At 51.7% G+C, this 17,893-nt stretch overlaps 2 protein-coding genes across 3 annotated transcripts; both read left to right on the plus strand.

Moving 5' to 3' along the window:
• The first annotated feature begins 209 nt into the window (after nucleotides 1–209).
• LOC125727458 (elongator complex protein 6-like) lies at nucleotides 210–2,942 on the plus strand. Of its 2 annotated transcripts, XM_049004163.1 has the most exons (8): nucleotides 210–257; nucleotides 564–607; nucleotides 691–769; nucleotides 858–928; nucleotides 1,024–1,148; nucleotides 1,379–1,565; nucleotides 2,115–2,264; nucleotides 2,559–2,942. In XM_049004163.1, the coding sequence occupies exons 1-8, from the start codon at nucleotides 248–250 to the stop codon at nucleotides 2,688–2,690; spliced, it is 798 nt and encodes a 265-aa protein (XP_048860120.1). In that variant the 5' UTR covers nucleotides 210–247; the 3' UTR covers nucleotides 2,691–2,942. The 2 variants fall into 2 exon arrangements, with proteins under 2 accessions (XP_048860120.1, XP_048860119.1); XM_049004162.1 differs by having other exon boundaries at nucleotides 229–607.
• A 1,270-nt stretch (nucleotides 2,943–4,212) lies between these two features.
• Nucleotides 4,213–17,814, plus strand: LOC125727457 (sterol regulatory element-binding protein cleavage-activating protein-like). The gene is given in 25 exon segments (XM_049004161.1): nucleotides 4,213–4,591; nucleotides 6,680–6,738; nucleotides 7,536–7,739; nucleotides 8,458–8,578; nucleotides 8,655–8,812; nucleotides 8,985–9,205; nucleotides 9,563–9,668; nucleotides 10,290–10,462; nucleotides 10,588–10,714; nucleotides 11,075–11,187; nucleotides 11,294–11,388; nucleotides 11,482–11,580; nucleotides 11,712–11,812; nucleotides 11,814–11,925; nucleotides 12,019–12,374; nucleotides 12,529–12,693; nucleotides 12,892–13,093; nucleotides 13,192–13,307; nucleotides 13,686–14,148; nucleotides 14,361–14,446; nucleotides 14,665–14,747; nucleotides 14,840–15,009; nucleotides 15,128–15,208; nucleotides 15,434–15,640; nucleotides 15,744–17,814. Coding segments are annotated over 23 exon segments (3,723 nt in total). The 5' UTR covers nucleotides 4,213–4,591; nucleotides 6,680–6,738; nucleotides 7,536–7,617; the 3' UTR covers nucleotides 15,990–17,814.
• The last annotated feature ends 79 nt before the right edge of the window (nucleotides 17,815–17,893 follow it).

The following is a 17,893-nucleotide window of genomic DNA, read 5'->3' on the forward strand; positions in this document are numbered from 1 at the left end:
ACACAAACTAATTGAAGTCCAGATTGCATCAGCAACGCTAAAAAATGCAAATAGAATGATTTTTATCGAATTTTACTTAATTCAAAAGAAGCATCGTAGTTTCTTTTTATGTGATGTGAAGACGGATGGAATTACGCACGGACACTGGAAACGCTTTTTAGTCATAAATGTATTGTCCCACTGGGGCCTCGGTAGACTTTCCTCCTCAGGCTTCTGTCACGTGACACGGGTGGGCAGTCAAAACACAATGAGCGGATGTGAGTTTTCTACATCATGTATCCACATGTACAGTAATGAACATTGCTCATTATGTGATACTGGGCAATCAGGATAATTTATTTTTACGTTTAGCTATTCCCTCTTTAAGCGTTACATAAAGTCGTATCGCTCCTTTATAAAAACTCGCTGTATATATGGTGAGATTTAATACTTATGACGGCATGAGGCGAATTTGAGATCGTCTGTAAGTAGTAGTCCCTTTTTAGGCGGATGCAGTGGACTGAAAGCTGTAGTAGTTTGTGGTGATCTCTCAGTACCTGCGTCTCTCCACATGATGCTTCCAGATCTCGGCAGCCTGCTTGGTTTCAGCACGGAGAAGATCGAAAAGGTGATGTGTCGTACTGCTAGGGTGCTTTTGCTGCGTTTAACCGACGGTACTATTTTAAGTTCTCTGGCCCTTGATATTTGCAGGGGGATTTCATATTGCTTTCTGACAGAAATGCCGACGCCTCGTTTCTCATTAACCATTTCCTGTCCTTATACCTGAGAGGTAAGTGGGCGTAGATCAGGACACTTAGCCGAATGAAACTCTTCCACGATGTTGCCTTGGACGTGACGTGTGAGCCGTGCCGTTTCAGCGGGATGTAAGGTGTGCTTCCTCGGTCTGGTACAGTCCTTCAGCCACTACAGTGCGGTGGCCCTGAGGCTGGTGAGTATGCCCGTTACTGTACACCCTTCCGTCACACTACGTGGACATAGGCTGTGAGTGTCCATATGTTCTGTGTGGGTGTGTCCGTTTGTCAGGGCGTGAATCTGGTCCAGGCCAGAGAACAGGGTCAGCTGGTCTTCCTGGAGGGGCTAAAGGACTCAGTGAGTCAGCTGCTGCAGCAGGGCCCCAACTCAGAGGCCTGTCCAATGGGATTCCTCAGGTACTCCCCGGACAGCCAGTTACGCTGTAGCTCTCACGGTGTGTTGGTGAATATTACCTGATTTATAGATGTCTGCCTGTCTGCTCAGCTCCGTGTGCAAGTCCGATACATGTCGGACCTCTGTGTGTGCTGCCTTCAGACAGATTCTGCGCCTTTTCTCCATCTACCTGTGCAGCAGTCGCTGCCCTTAGACCATGCATTTAGAGAAACTCCCCTCCCCATGTTTGCAGAGGCTCCCAAACAGATCTGCGGAGCCTGTTCCGGTTTGTACAGCGATCGGTGGGTGGGGCAGGTGAATGGAGCCCCTCCATACTGCTGGTGGATGATATGAGCGTCTTGCTGAGCCTGGGCGTCAGTGTGGGGGCCATACTGGACTTCAGCCACTACTGCAGGACCACTGTGTGTCACCAGCTGCAGGTGAGCTTGAGTGTCTCTCTCTCTCTCTCTCTCTCTCTCTCTCTCTCTCTCTTTCACACACACACACACACACACACACGCACACGTTGGTGTGCCTATTTAAATGGGAAAAACCGTAATCCCAGTCACGACACCCTTAACCCTTACTCAGCCCTAACGTTAACCATAAGTAACCTAATAAAAGCCTCAGATAATTGATCAAAAGACTTTTGACACTTTTACTTTTTTGATTGCATTCACAAATTTTTATAAAACTGACATTATCCAAATGGGGACCTGAAAAACGTCCCCAAAAGTAGGGAAATTTCAGGTTTTACTGCACTTTGGGGACATTTTGGTCCTCAAATATGATCTGTGCAAAGCCACACACACACACATTTTTATGAAGGGTCATTTTATGTTGACTCCCTGGCTTCATGTTAATTTACACAGTGTTACTGGGTGTCTGACCTGTGGTCATGCACGGCGATGCATTATGGGCACCTGATCCAGTAAAACAAAATTGGCAGGGCGTTTGACCTGCGGTGACACCTCTGACATTGCCAACAGGGTAATATGGTGATGCTCGTGCGAGTTGGCGAGGAGGAGGACGATGAGGAGGGCCCTGAGCTGCTGTTGAAGGCGCTCACTCACCAGTGCTCCTTGGCGCTCAGTGTCCAGGGCCTGCCCACCGGCTACTGTAGGGACATCCATGGGCAGGTTTGTGTCTGTGTTTAATGCTCACATTGAGTATGTACAGTGTTTGGCCTTGTTATCCTTTTTTTATTTAGTATTAGAACACAGCTGTATGGTAACATATCTTAGATGTTTAGATACATTTAGTTCAGTTTAAATGAAATGGAGTAACGTTATTTAACTGCAGCACTGACCTTCACGAGCGGCTAGAAGGATGGATGGATGGTTGGTTGTTCTTTAATGGGTACAGGATGAGTTTGAATTGGAGCTGATTAGATTGTGGTGATTTATAGAGGCACTGTGTGCGCTGTGCTGCAGGTGGAGGTGCGCTGGAAAGAGCGTGGTGCTGGCCCAGGAGGGGCGCTCACCCAGAAGAAGCTGCTGCAGTACAAGGTCCACGACAAGGGGGTGTCCTTCTTCGCCAGGGGAACGTCCAGTGCCGTACTCTGAAGCGGCGGTGACAGGTGGCCTTGTGCCGTGTGGATTGCAGGCTGTGTGTGGTCCTCACTTACGACAGTGCTGCCCAGACCAGAGCTGGTAACCAGAGTCCAATGTCTACCAAGCCCTTAAAATCGGAAGCTATGTTTGACGGTGTTTTCTACTGCTAGAGCTCAAATTCTGAACTTTAATGTGCAGGAAAGCTTCTGGGGTTGGACACTGCCGCTGTGTTCAGCTCTACTGTAATAAACACATTTTTCAGTGTCTGGCTGTGGTAAATTTGGGGGGGGGGGTAGTGGGACCTTGTCAGCATTATCATGTGGGCTTCTTCAGATCACTTGGTTTCTCCCATCTCATACCAATATGGCTGCTCCGAAGAACTTGTCACATGGTGAAGCTATGTTACCGAACACGTCATCACACAGTGTGTAGTTACGTTACCGAACACGTCATCATACAGGGTAGCTACATTACTGAACACGCCATTACACAGGGTAGCTACATTACCTTACCGAACACGTCATCACACAGGGTAGCTACATTACCGAACACGCCATCGCACAGGGTAGCTACGTTACCGAACACGTCATCACACAGGGTAGCTACATTACCTTACCGAACACGTCATCACACAGGGTAGCTACATTACTGAACACGCCATCGCACAGGGTAGCTACATTACCGAACATATCATCACACAGGGTAGCTACATTACCGAACACAACATCACACAGTGTGCAGTTACGTTACCAAACACGTCATCACACAGGGTAGCTACATTACTGAACACGCCATTACACAGGGTAGCTACATTACTGAACACGCCATTACACAGGGTAGCTACATTACCGAACACGTCATTACACAGGGTAGCTACGTTACTGAACACGTCATCACACAGTGTGTAGTTAAGTTACCGAACACGTCATCACACAGTGTGTAGTTACGTTACCGAACACGTCATCACACAGTGTGTAGATATGCTACCGAACATGTCATTACACAGGATAGCCACAGCACCGAACACGTTATTACACAGAGTAGCGACAGTTCTGAAAACATCATTACACAGGGTTGCTAACTTTGCTCAGCTGGCTGGCATGAGATTTTCAATTCCATATGAGTTTTCACACACATGCATGCACAAGTATTTACATGTATGTAACAGTTTTATTACCTTGTAAATAGCCTGTAAGGTTTGCAAACTACCCCAGTGCTTTTGATGTAGCTAATTTTAGGTTTATAATGGAATTAAATGGATTTCCCTTAAGATTGCAGTCTGAAATCGTGTCACGCCACTTGCATAAGACAGACCGAGAAGATGGATTTTAAATAGTTACAAAAATGTGGGGGAACAGGTTATACATATAATACTACTGAATAAAGGTTTAAGATAATCTGTTAATATATGTGTGTGTCATTTGGGGTGTGTTGTAGACTTCTGTGATGGGAAAGTGCCTATTATATATTTTCTTTGTGCTTTTGTGTAATGACTTGTCCAGACACGGCTTGGTACCCACCTATCTCCCACACGATGCTGTCACTTTTCTCTGTAAAATATGATGGTTTATACATACTCTGTCTTTGAGGAGCAATGGAGCACAGAAGATAATTGGTCAATAAAAACTGGTAACGTGCATGTTTTATATACAGTACGTACGCGTAAGACGTGCATGTGTTTCCATAACGTGATGCAATGTGATAAGATTAGGCGCTCCGTTCCTATCCGCCTCCAGCAGAGGTCGCCCTTCCCGGCCCTGGCGGACGTGCCGTGGCCGGGGTGAGAGGTCGGAGTGTAGAGGGCCAGCCTGGGCTTCACGCCTCTGTTGTCATAGGCTCGGCTGTATCACAGCAGCGCGAGAGCGGTCCCTGAACTGATTATCGGGGCTCTGGGACGGGAGAAGAGCGGCGAGGTGAGCGGCTGCGGGGCGCTGTCGGTAGCCTGGTGGAGGGAAGCATCCGAGCCGAGCCAAGCCCGATTCCGGTTGCGTGTGACAGGCTCGGCGCGGCGCCGTTAGCTTAGCATGCTAAGGGGCTAGGCGGCAGGGAGTGCGGGGGTGCGAGCCGGTGCACGGACCGCTTTGGGCGCGAGCGAGCGCAGAAGCGCCGTTATCCGCACTACACACGCTACGGAGCGGTCATACACACACACACACACACATTACATACAAACGCATTACATTTACACACATTTATACAAACCTTATACATGCGTTACATTTACATACAATGTTACATACAGACATTCTAAGCATTACAGGTGCATACATTACCAGGGCTGACAACTTCGGCCAGCTGGCTGGAGTGAGATTTTCAATTTGAGACAAGTCTGCAAATCCATTTGTATGTATGAAAGTTTTATTACCTTGTAAATATTTTGTATGGTGCACAAACTACCCCAACGCATCTGCTGTGGCTAACTTTAGGTTCATGATGGAATAATATAGATTTCTTGCGTGAGAGACTGAAAGCACGAGTGTAACGCCAGATGCATGAGTTGGCAGCTGTGCATGTCATAGAAGTAACGTAAGGCGTTATATACGGTTCATATGCGCACATAACATGCAGGCATGCATTACATGCCCATAAGTATACTTATACACGCATGCATAACAATTACAGACGTTACGCTCATACAAGAAGTAATTAAACCGATTTTAAAGTACAAAATTTTACGAGGTCACATAGTTCACAGGTTGACAGCGTTACTGTTTGAATGAATTTGTTGAACAGATGACCCGTTGTGACTGGGTTGGTGGCTTAGGTGTTTTGGAGGGGTACGCAGGGTCTGTTTACTGAGTACTTTTCCAGTTCGGCGTACAGACCTGACCCTCGTTCATGGTGTCATTTCTCTGCTTTAGGTTTTAATGACTGTTGGTAAAGAAACCTTAACAAAAGATCAGTTACGCTTCTTTAGGTTTCATCCTGTTTCTCGGCTTCGCTGCAGCCTTCCAGGTTAGGTACTCAAACCCTTACCCACTGCGCTGTCTACCTCAGTGAAATAATACAGAGTTTTCCTTAAATCCCTAAGTTGGTGGTGTAGCTTCAGGGAAATGTTTGTTTAGCCCTCGCTGTTGCATTTCTGCTGCATTACTGCCACGTTGCATCCTTTCTGCAAGCAGTGGCACCCCTCGTTACGGGGTTATTTACAGGATTTTTCCTGTCATGGTCCTTCTAGCAGCAGTAGCGTTGAACAGGGCTCTCATTTCTCTGGCTAGCAGACTGATTTGTCTATCCCTCCCCCTAGGGCTTTCAGCTATATGGTATCTGCTGGTCCCACCACACGCCGCATTCGACAGTCCAGAATATCCAGTTTGGTGATCTAGCAACACCGTTTCCTGTTTCCGCTTTCTGTGTCGCAACGCTGTCTCCTCATTCTGCTCCAAGACGGAGTACTACACTGAACGTGAGCTCAGGCATGCGAGGTGTGGTAATGTGTACATGTGGGTGTGTAAGTGTGCTTCCCGTAGGGCCCAGGTGGGTCTGGTCCTCGGGCTAATCTAAAATCGCCTTGATCTATCGTGGACCTGGAGGAGGTGCGCAAACACACCCACACACGCATGGGACACAGCAAATGTGCCTTTTGCGGCGCAGGGGGTGCATTTCTGCTGCAGATGAATTCTTGACGAAACAAGTAGATGATTTCTTGATGCCCTTTGCGTGGGCAGCTGAAAGTACATACATCTTATTTATTGTTTGTTCATGTTTGCACGCACACAGTTTGCTCTCTTGTGTATGCGCTCCTACGGCCCAGACCCACAGCAGGCATACCCAGCTGCCAGAACCGCCTGATCCCTCTCTATTCAGCTGTAACCCCCCAGTCTGGGCTTGAAGCTGCCTCAGCCTGGACCTGTGGTCTGCAGCCACATCCTGTGTCAGGCCATGTCTGTAAACACGATGATCAGGCTGTCTGCAAAGCAAAGGAAGACGTAAATGCGAGAGCAGGCATGGTCAGACCCTTCTTCTGTGTTAATTTGGGATTTTACTTTGGTATTTTTCAGACACGATCCTAGCAGCTGGTTGTCTGCTCACGAGCTACCAGTTCCCGTCATGGAATAAGGTTTGTGAAGCTTTCCTATTGCAAGCTTGCTTTTAGAGAGGATTTAGAGACCCGTCTGACCAGAATCAACCTCTTGGGTGCAAGGCTGGGCCAGGATTTAATCTCTCCTCTATTTGGATGGTGTTCAAGAGTCATGTGAGGAACCCCCTCTGATTTCGGAATGGGAGTGAGGTTGTTCAGACTGGAGGTGACTTTTGCGGTCTGTATCGGCAAAGGCCGAGCGACCTTGTAGAGGCCAGTGTATGACATTATTGTACACAGCATGACATTTATCAGATGTCCAAAGTACAAAGGTAGTCCAGTGGAACAGAGACGGCATTGTGAGTATTTGTCTCCTCATTAGGAAAAGGGAAAGAACCATACATCCTTATTCTGAGAGAAAGTTGTTGCCAAAAACAAATGGTGCCCTGATAAGATTAGCGAGTGCAGAGCAGCAGATAACATGCTGGTTAAAAACATGGACTTGCTTGTAATCCCAGTATGAGATCATCTGTTGGACCGTGGATGCAGTTGCATATATGTTCTACCCCGTTGCATCAGTTTGTTTGCTCTTGGCAGAATAAATTGAAATGGCAGGAGATACTACATAAGAAAAGTGCGTCTGGGCGTGGTTTACAGTGAGTGACACAAAACACCCTGAGCAGTATCAACTGTGTTACAAATGTCACATGGGAGAGTCGAGTCTTGCTGCGATATATAAAGGAATAAGTCATTGGTATGAGACCTCTCCACTTGGCTTGTGCGTGCCTTTGTGTTTATACCAAGGGGGGGGCCTCTCTCGCGGTCTCTCTCACCAGGCCACTGGATGCGCCCCTCCGCCCCCCTCCTCAGCTGCACGGCGCCCCCGCCCCGTGGCAGTCAGCTGACCCTCCCCCCACGATGACGGTGACCGAGAGGCTGCGACAGAAGATCTCAGCCGCCTTCTACTGGCACGGCCTGCTGTGCGCCTCTTACCCCGTTCCCATCATCCTCTTCACCGCCGTCTGCATCCTCGCATGCTGGTGAGTCCCTCGTCTCGTCCAGGCCCACTTGTCCTCCGCCCTGTAGGCTTGTGCGCTGGTGCGCAGGGACCTCGCCTGCCGATGGAGAGGGAAGCGTGATTCGGCTGGTAGTCGTGAGGGTCCTTCAGCCCCCGTGGGAGCTGAGCCAATGAGGTCGTGGAAACGTGACCTTGCGGAAATGTTCCCTCTGGCCTGAGGGAAGGTTTTTCTGTGCCAAGCGAATGGCACTCGTGAATGCCGCTCACTAACGGATAGTGAACTCCCCAGTGACGCACACACACTCTTCCCAGGCTCTTGGTCACGCCTTTTATTCATGTCCGTCTTGATCCTTTTCAGTAAATCCTGTCTGGGGAATTTTGTTCAAGGATGGTTTATTTTATTGTGTTAATGAATGAAGCACATTTTCCCAGGCAGCCTGAGAGCACCGCAAAATGATTTTTTTTATTTAAAATGAGCTGTTTTTAATTTTCCTCCGTGGGGCTGAGAATCCCCAGCCTAACCACGTGTCTCACACCTATGGACCAGCTGTGCAAAAGCTCGTTAGATGGTGCTCTCTGTTCATAAAAGGCCTCAAAGTGTGTCGCGAAGTAAACCAAGAACGCCCAACTAGCGGGCTCATAAGTATGCAGCAATGGGTTCATGAAGCTTCATTTGCCCATCAATAGCGAACTGTGTGCGTGTCCTCCAAATTTACTTCGCCAGTCCCTTCTTGCCCCAGTTACCCTCTGCTGAAGCTGCCCCTGCCTGGGGCGGGGCCGGAGAAGTTCACCACAGGAGTGCGTGATTACACAGTGCCCCCAGAGGACCCTGGCGGGGAGCCCGGGGAGCGGCCCGAATGGGTGAGTGTGTGTGTCTGATGTGCCATGTCTGCGATGTGGACAGCAGGTGTTTAACCTCTGACCCCTGGCCCCCCAGTACCACGGCCCCCCTGTGGCGTACATCCAGCAGGTGCTGGTGAAGGCGGCGGTGTCTCCCTGGGACAGCAAGCTGGTCCCAGTGGATGCTTTCAGGTCCCCGCTGGGACGCGTCTTCGCTCTGCTGGACGAGATCCGCAGCCACGTGCACTCTGACAGGTTTGGGGGAGCCATTTCCAGTTTGCCTTCTTTGGATCGGATTAGATTGGATTAGTCTTTATAGGTGTTAAATGATATTTTAATGCGCTGCTCCTGAATATGTGCGTAGCTGTGTGCTGTGAAATGCTGGTCTTTACGCTGCCTTGCTTCTCTTTTTCATCCTGTGCTGCAGTTCCGGGCTTCGAAGCCTGGAGGCAATGTGCCTCCAGGTGACGGACCTGTTGCCTGGGTTACGGCGCTTGCAGACCATTCTCCCAGAGCATGGCTGCCTCATAGTCTCCCCTGGCAACTACTGGCAGAACCAGCGGGAGCTGTTCGATACGGACCCGGACCTGCTAAAGACGGTCCAGCAGCATGAACCTAAAGGCCTGCATGTGTCTGCCACCCTGAAAGGTGGGCTGTGGATGTGGGCGGGGCTGTGGATGTGGGCGGGGCTGTGGATGGTGCCATTGGTCGGTCAATACCCTCTTTGGAAGGGTATTGGCTGTTCCCAGCCTGTCTGTACACTCCCTTTGCCCTCATTCATTGATTATGTGTTCGTACTTCTGTGTGCTGTTTGTGCTGCTTACCGAGTGCATACTTTGGACCTTCCTATGAAACGGCAGTTTTTTTTTTAAGTTTGAGTCGGAGGGTGATGTCCTGTGTCAGGTGTGTGTGTGTGTGTGTGTGTGTGTGTGTGTGTGTGTGTGTGTGTGTGTGTGTGTGTGTATGTCAGTTTCTGTGCCGCATGTGACACTCTGTCTCTTTCAGACCTGTTGTTCGGTGTCCGTGGCCAGCAGACAGGGGTCAGCCTGAACAGTGGCAACCGCGTGGTCACCTACACCGTTACCATGGCGCTGCGTAGCTATGATGCCAGGTCAGTGGACAGTGTGGCCGTCACTCAGGCCTAGCCCCGCCCCTCTTTACATCTTTCCGTCCAGCACACTCTGTATTAGTGTCTAAGAGCAGCAGTGACCGGAAATTTGGGGCTCAGAGCTTTATGCTGCCAGTTCCTAGTAGGAAACCTCTACTCTAACACCCCGGAAGTTAGAATTCCTGTACTGAAAGTCGGAGGAATCTACACAATCCCGACTTCGGAATTCAAGATTGCGGCGCCCTTTATCAACAGAAGTCAAATCTGTAGTTATATACTGTGTCTTAGCACTTGTGTCTTATTTGCGGCTCATTGAATCGGTCGTGCACACAGACTGTCCAACCTCTATCTGTGGACGTGTTGCTGCAGTGTTCAGACAGCAGGATAACTTGTAAGATTTAAGTCTGGGCTAAATGTTAGTGCATGAAGGTAAAGGCCATTTAATTTGGGATAGCTTGTCAGATTTCAGGTATCTGGCTCAGCAAGAAATGTAGCTTTTTGAAAGGTTGGTGGTATCGCTACGCGGCTTTCCTGCATCGCCAGCTCCAGCTTCCTACCTCTGTGGTAAGTGGAACACGGCGACGTCCCCATTTCTCTTCATGATGAGACCTTTCGACCCCTCAGGTTCCTGGGCAGCCTGAGGTCGCGTCTCAAGCAGCTGCACCCGTCGTCGAACTGCAGCCTGCGCGAGGAGCATATGGTGCACGTCTACTTCAAGGAGGAGATCGGCGTGGCGGAGCTCATCCCCCTGCTCACCACCTACATCATCCTCTTCGCCTACATCTACTTCTCCACCCGTGAGGCTGGCACTCGTTTGCACGCCTGCTGCGTGTGTGTGTGTGTGTGTGTGTGTGTGTCTGCCTGCTCGCTGGGCGTTCCTACTATACCCTGACCTTCCCTCCTCTCCTCCTCTCCCACACAGGAAAGATCGACATGGTCAGGTCCAAGTGGGGCCTTGCTCTGGCTGCTGTGGTGACGGTTCTCAGCTCACTCCTCATGTCTGTGGGGCTCTGTACCCTCTTTGGCCTGACGCCCACACTCAATGGAGGGTAAGAGCCTCATAGCGCCCCCTGCAGGGTCTCCGTTCCCTCTTGTTCTGTCCAAGTGCTCCGGGTTTTATACTGGAGGGCTGCTAATCCTGATACTTGGGGCAGTGGGACTTCCCAGTGGGGTGGGGTTTGGGGAGAGGTGTGGCCAGTCAGTGGCGTGACGCTCTCCTCTCTGCAGTGGCTGCCAGTTCAGAGCACCCTGGGAAAGGCCTACAGTTTGGCCGTCTTTACCTGCCTGGTTACACAACCTGCATGGTGGCTGTGGACTTTGATGACTTATGGCTGTTTTGCTGCTGGTTGACCTCTCCTCCTATGTTTCTTATCACTGCTGTTCTGTTTGTTTCACTCTCACTTACACAGGGAGATCTTCCCATACCTGGTCGTGGTAATCGGCCTGGAGAACGTGCTCGTCCTCACCAAGTCCGTGGTGTCGACCCCTGTTGACCTGGAGGTCAAACTGCGCATAGCTCAGGGTGAGCTTTAAACGCGCAGCGCTCCATCGGTGCATGCTGATGTAAGGCCAAGCGTGTGGTGTGGCTGTATGTGTAAATTCACTGGAGCAACATGTTTACGCTGTAGGGCTAAGCAACGAGAGCTGGTCCATTATGAAGAACATGGCTACTGAGCTGTGCATCATTCTCATTGGATACTTCACCCTGGTCCCAGCCATTCAGGTACCTGTCGTTCACAGACACACACACCCCCCTGCCCACAGATCCCCAGCTCGGTGCCCTGTGACCCCCGAACACTCTCCCCTCTCATTCCAGGAGTTCTGCCTGTTCGCTGTGGTGGGGCTGGTCTCTGATTTCTTCCTCCAGATGCTTTTTTTCACCACGGTGCTCTCAATCGACATCCGTCGCATGGAGGTAAGAGGACTCCCATGTTACGACACCTAAACATGTAGACAAGGACAGTCTCCCGTCAGACTGTTAGCCACACCCCCATCCTGTCTCCTAGCAACCAGTACGGGCTCTGCTGCCCTCTCCCCTTTCTCTAGCTGGCCGACCTAAATCGCCGGCTTCCGGCCGAGGCGGGGATGCCCCCTTCGAAACCCGGGCCTCTCCGGCCTCGTGAAACCCCGCCGCCCCCGCGTCCCTCCCCCCCACACAATCACCCTGCAGCCCCCCGCCTTCCGGAACCTGCGGCTCCCCAAGAGGCTGCGAGTGGTGTACTTCCTGGCCCGCACACGGCTGGCCCAGCGCATCATCATGGTGAGACGGCCGCCCACGCAGCCTTCGGAGTTGCCCGCCCGCTGTGGTTTAGCGGGACCCGTCTGACTGTGCGTCCGCCGCCTCTGGCATCAGGTTGGCACAGTGATTTGGATCGGCATCCTGGTGTACACGGACCCGGCGGGTCTGCGCATCTACCTGGCTGCCCAGGTGTCTGAGCAGAGCCCGCTGGGGGAGGCAGGGCTGCCCCACCTGGGCGTCGCCCCCGTCTTCCCGCGCGGTGACCCCACCAGCACGCTCAGCGTCCTGCCCCCTGCTGAGCCCACCCCAGCTCTGCCAGAGAACCTGTCCCAGGGACACGCCCCCCAGGCAGCAGGCCGGGCTGTGCCCCAGATCCGCTGGGGCCCTGAGGACGGGGAAGCATGGAAACATCTGTCCTTCCGGCACTGGCCCCTGCTCTTCAGCTACTACAACATCACCCTGGCAAAGAGGTGGGTGTCTGCTAAGACCTGGCCTCTGCTTTCCCAGTCTGTGTGCTGTTCATATCACATTACTGAGTCCCTGAGCTCCATGCCTCTCTGAGTCCTGTGACTCTCTGGAGTCTTTGCTTCTGACTGTGACTCCCACACTGACTCTGCTCTGCAGGTATATCAGCTTCCTGCCAGTCATCCCAGTGACGTTTCACCTGAGCCCACAGGAGGCGCTAGAGACACGGCACCCCCATGACACGCACCATGCCCCGCCCCCCCCATCGAGCACAGCCCCTGACACGGAGGGCCCTCCCCTGCAGGCCGACATGACGCTCTACAAGTCAGTACATCACTCCTGTTCACGGGTCTGTGATTTGAAATCTGAACTTGTGTCAAATATAAATAGAATGCTGATAAGTGTATATCTCAGGAGCCCCCCCCCCCCCCCATAATAATGCCGGGTATGTGGGGTGCCCCCCCCCCCCCCCCCCCCCCAGCTTAATGTCCCACCTGTCTGTCTGTCCGTCTTCCCCTACAGGGTGGCTGCTCTGGGCCTGGCAGCGGGGGTGATTTTAGTCCTGCTGCTCTTCTTCTTGTACCGTGTGCTCTGTCCCCGTAACTATGGCCAGAACGGGGTGCAGCATGGCCGCCGTCGCCGTGGAGACCTGCCCTGCGACGACTATGGCTACTCTCCGCCCGTCAGTGAGATTTCTCCGCTGCTGTTGCGGGGACACAGCATGGTATAACCGCAGTTTGCGTCTCTACACGCATGTGTGCATGCGTAAGCACACGGAATTCCAGCTGAAGCTGATGACGTGCTTTATACTGCCCCCTACAGGACATTGAGTGTCTGGCCAGTGATGGGATGCTGCTGGCCAGCTGCTGCCTAGCAGGGCAGATCCGGGTATGGGACGCCCAGACCGGGGACTGCCTGACTCTCATCCCCAATCATGGGTAACATACAGCTTGTTAGACACGTGTGCACATGCCCATCCCTGCAGCTAAACGAATAGCGCAACCAGTACTACACTGCGCTAACAACGCAAAGGTTGTGGGTTCAAATCCTAGGGAGCACAAAACAAAATGTATTCCTACCCTCTACTGCAAGATGCTTTTGCATAAGTGTCAGATTAATGAGTAAAACGTAGATGTGCACTCTTTCACATGTAGACCTGAACATTCTCCTGCTTTGACACGCACGTCTTCTTTGAAATGAATGAAAGGCATTCATCAATATGATTTATTCATTAATATTAATTAATATTATAAGTAATATGCGGATATCCTGTTGGAGGACGGTACAAAGTACGTCTTTGTCTCCGCCCCAAAAAGGCTGCGTCACTGTGGTAGCGGCGGTGGGTGGGAGCAGAGGAATGGCTGGGACGTGGGCGAGCTGGAAAGCCTGGGGGCCGAGGATCCAGATGAAGACGTGGCCCTCCTGAGGCGACGTGCTGCCCCGTCCTCGCGCCCCTCCCTCTTCGTGGACCAGCCCGATCTCACCCCCCTCATCGACACCAGCTTTGCCCGCCTGCCCCCTTCGCAGGCCACGTGCCACTCAGGCTTCGACTTCGGCGAGCTGGTGGAGCGGGCGTACCTGGAGCACGAGCCCTCGCCCAGCCCCACATATCCCCCCTCCCCCCACACACCCCCGCAGAGGCGCCGCAGCGTAGGGGACCAGCCCTTGGCGCCCCCAGAGCCAGCCTGCTGCAGCCCTCCTGAGTGGGACAGCTCTGTCTGGGCGCTGGAGCTCAGGGGAAACCTTATTGCGGCTGGAAGGAGGAGTGGCCGGCTGGAGGTCAGTCCCTTTCCATGTATGTCCATGTCTGTCTCTGTCTCTCCCTGTCTGTCTCTGTCTCTCCCTGTCTGTCTCTGTCTCTCCCTGTCTGTCTCTGTCTCTCCCTGTCTGTCTCTGTCTGCCTGTCTCTCCCTGTCTGCCTGTCTCTCCCTGTCTGCCTGTCTCTCCCTGTCTGCCTGTCTCTGTGGTGATGGTGAAGTTCTTCCCTACAGCTGTGGGATGCTGTTGAAGGCAGCTTACGGTGCAGCAATGATGAAGGAGTTTCTGGGATCACTGCGCTGGCCTTCCTGAGTAACCGGTAACATTATGGCTCTCTCTCTCACGCACGCACACAGCGGTTAGATGAGCTGGATTTTAAGTGAGATCCTGACATGGGGGATGTGTTCAGGATTAGGTTGGTAATAATAGGTTAGTTTTGATTCTGACTGGTGAGTGTGTAGTCATGGGTTAGTCTTTTTGGTTTTTAATGGTTAGCTTAGGGTATTGACAGGTGCTGACGGTTACTACGGGTTACAGGATTGTGGCGGCCCGGCTCAACGGTTCTCTGGACTTCTTCACCGTGGACATGAACAAGCCTCTGGGCTTGCGGCAGTATCGGGGTGAGTGTGGCAGGGCTTTAGTCCGCTCCCCGTACCGCTTCCGAGGTGGCCAGACCCTCCGAATAATGCTGCCTGTGCACCTGCGTCTCCAGGCACTCCTGGGAGGGGTAGCATGCCCCCCCCGTCTCCCTGCTACAGCAGTGAGGATGTCATCAGCTGTCAGCTAACACGTTCTGTGCAGTGCGCCCACCACAAGCCGATCACAGTGCTGCGAGCAGCGGCGGGCCGTGTGGTAACGGGCAGCCAGGACCACACCGTCAGGGTGAGTGCGAGTGTGCGTACTCGTGTACCTACTGCACTGTTTCCTGCACAACTGTGCAGGCCGCACCGCCCTGCAGTGCCTCTGGCGCCCCCTCTGGTGACGCGTCTGTCTCCCTCAGGTCTATCGGCTGGAGGATTCCTGCTGTCTCTTCACTCTACAGGGCCACTCAGGCGGCATCACTGCTATTTATATTGATCAGGTCAGTGGCCGGGGTCTGACACCCAGGATGTCATTTGCCGTCGTATTTTTGCATGTAAATAAAGGCTATTAACAACCTATTGTTTTCTGTTTTTGTTGGTTTTGACTGCTTAGCTTAGGGTACTGACAGGTGTGGGTTCTCCGCCTGATGGTTGGTACGGGTTACATATACATAATAAAAAATTTTACCTTGCAAAATATGACAGGGTGTGGTGTCATGTTTCAGACCATGGTGCTGGCCAGTGGGGGTCAGGATGGAGCCATCTGTCTGTGGGACGTCCTGACTGGCAGCCGGGTCAGCCATGTGTACGGTCACCGTGGTGATGTGACTTCCCTGGTCTGCACGACGTCCTGTGTCATTAGCAGCGGGCTGGACGACCTGATCTGCATCTGGGACCGGAGCACGGGCATCAAGCTGTATTCCATCCAGCAGGTGCGTGTTCGGGCGGGCATTTGTGAGTCCTCACTGCTGAGGTGGGATAAAAGCACCTAACGAGGATCCCCCCCCCCCCCCCCCCCCCCCCCCCCCCCAACAGGATGTGGGCTGCGGTGCCAGTCTAGGCGTCATCTCAGATGGGCTCCTGGTTACCGGCGGGCTGGGCTGCGTGTCCTTCTGGGAGCTGAACTACGGTGACCTCCTGCAGACGGTGTACCTGGGGCCCAGCAGCGAGGGCCAGGCCGTGCGACAGCTGCTGGTGCTGGACAACGCTGCCATCGTGTGCGACTTCGGCAGTGAGCTCAGCCTGGTCTATGTCCCCTCCGTGCTGGAAAAGCTGGACTGAGCCTGCCGCTGTTATTCCTCCCTATTTCCTGTCTTCTTCATCGTGGCCACGCCCCCTTCTGAGCGATCTGAGCACCTGACCAGTGGAGGGTGGCGGAGGCTGGGGCGGGGCTTGGTTTTCGGACCTGTGTGACCGCGGCCTCCCCCTGGAGGACTCCGCCGGATGCTTCGGCTGCTGTGTTGTTACGGTTGTTTTTCCTGTACAGCCATTGGTGCTGTAGGCGGCCCCCACCCACCCTATTAGCCAATGAGTGGCAGCCATGGCAAACTGTTGGGTTATAGTGAATTGAGTGAGTGAGGTCATTCATTTAAATTTAAATTGTATGTTATGGATTTCAGCTTTGTATTGCTTTTAATGGGCATGGGGAGCAGTCATGTGTGAGATCTGGAAATGAATGTGCAATGTTTAGCCCTGGACGCCTGGAAGACTGACCTTACGGACGGAGGGAAGCACAAGACTAAAAGCACGTCAGACCCTGTTTCAGTCCCCAGTACGTCTTGTGTGGCATGAGAGGTTGTCCTGTGCACCTCCTGTGTGTGACATGCACACCAAACGGTTCTGATCCAGTTACACACCCCCACATGGCGTATTTCCACAGCAGTGCACATGGTGTAAATTAATAGAATTTTAATATAAGACCCTGGTGTTGGAGTAGTAAATCAGGTATGGAGAGATGGGCCAGGGGAAATTCTACAGAACCGGGCTGGTCTTCCTGCTGGTCACAGCACTCTGCTTGCAGAAAGACTTTTGTCAGGATACATAATATTTATTATTATTCCTTTTTGGTTTATTAGTCTTATTATTGTAACGGAGGTTGGAAGTCAGTCGGTAATTAGCTACGCTGTGGGTTTTCATAAAACCAGGAGACTGAGGCGACAGTGTACATCCCCTGCCCCATCCCTGCCTTTATCTCCATCCTTCTTGCTGTATTTTATCAGGCATGGAAGAATCACCGTTTAGTCCTTTACTGGAGTCTGGGACATGATATGCTGTTTACTTTGTAGCCATGATCCACACAACCCACATCCCAACTGGCTGCACCGCTGGCCCCAGCAAGCCCCCCCCATGGCATGTAAGACACGCCCATCCCCACTACAGAACAAACGCATGCAGCCGGACAGAAGCAGATATCGCCACACACTCACACGCATCTGGACACCTGGTTAGATGTATGTTTGTGCTCAGACTGATTCAGCAGGGTTGAGTGCACAGAGTAAGCAAATTTCTACTGTAATGCTTATTTATTAGTTTGTGTTCTGGATTGTATATATTAGCTGAGAGCTTTAAAATAACTAGAGAAACTTTATGTATGTTATTTTCATTTTGTTTTTGGACTTGTGTTTGTATTCAAGGCCAATTTGTAATTATTGCCCTGTTGTGATTTTCGGTTTAGTCGCGGGTTTCGGTTAGAGTCTCCATCGCCATCCCATGTCAGTGCATCCGCGTTCCTCCTCAAATCACTGTCACTCTTGTGAATTCTGCTTTTGCTGCAGGCTGTTCCAGCTCAAACATGAAACTTTTCTATTCACCCTCCAAATATTTTTAAATGGAAGGACCGAGGAGCATTATACTTCATTTCTACATTTAAATGCAAAAAAAATCTCCTATATATGAGGCTGGGAAAAAGCCCAACTGGACCAGGACCTGAAGGAGGATAGGTTTGCGACCCCAAACGAATTGTGCTGTCTGATATTCCCCCCCTCGTCCCCCATCCCGAGCACAAGGCCGCATGATTGTACTCTAGAGATGTAACTAATCTTCTGTACTATTTTTAAACAAAGGAGGACTTTATACTAATTTACAAATAAAAGGCTTTGATATAGCATTCTGGACTTTAGGTTGATTTCAGAGTTACTGCTGTTTGTTTATTACTGATGTTCTGCTGTAGGGGGGCTCTGTAATTG

This window comes from Brienomyrus brachyistius, unplaced genomic scaffold (assembly GCF_023856365.1).
Source record: "Brienomyrus brachyistius isolate T26 unplaced genomic scaffold, BBRACH_0.4 scaffold98, whole genome shotgun sequence".
Classification (NCBI taxonomy): Eukaryota; Metazoa; Chordata; class Actinopteri; order Osteoglossiformes; family Mormyridae; genus Brienomyrus; species Brienomyrus brachyistius.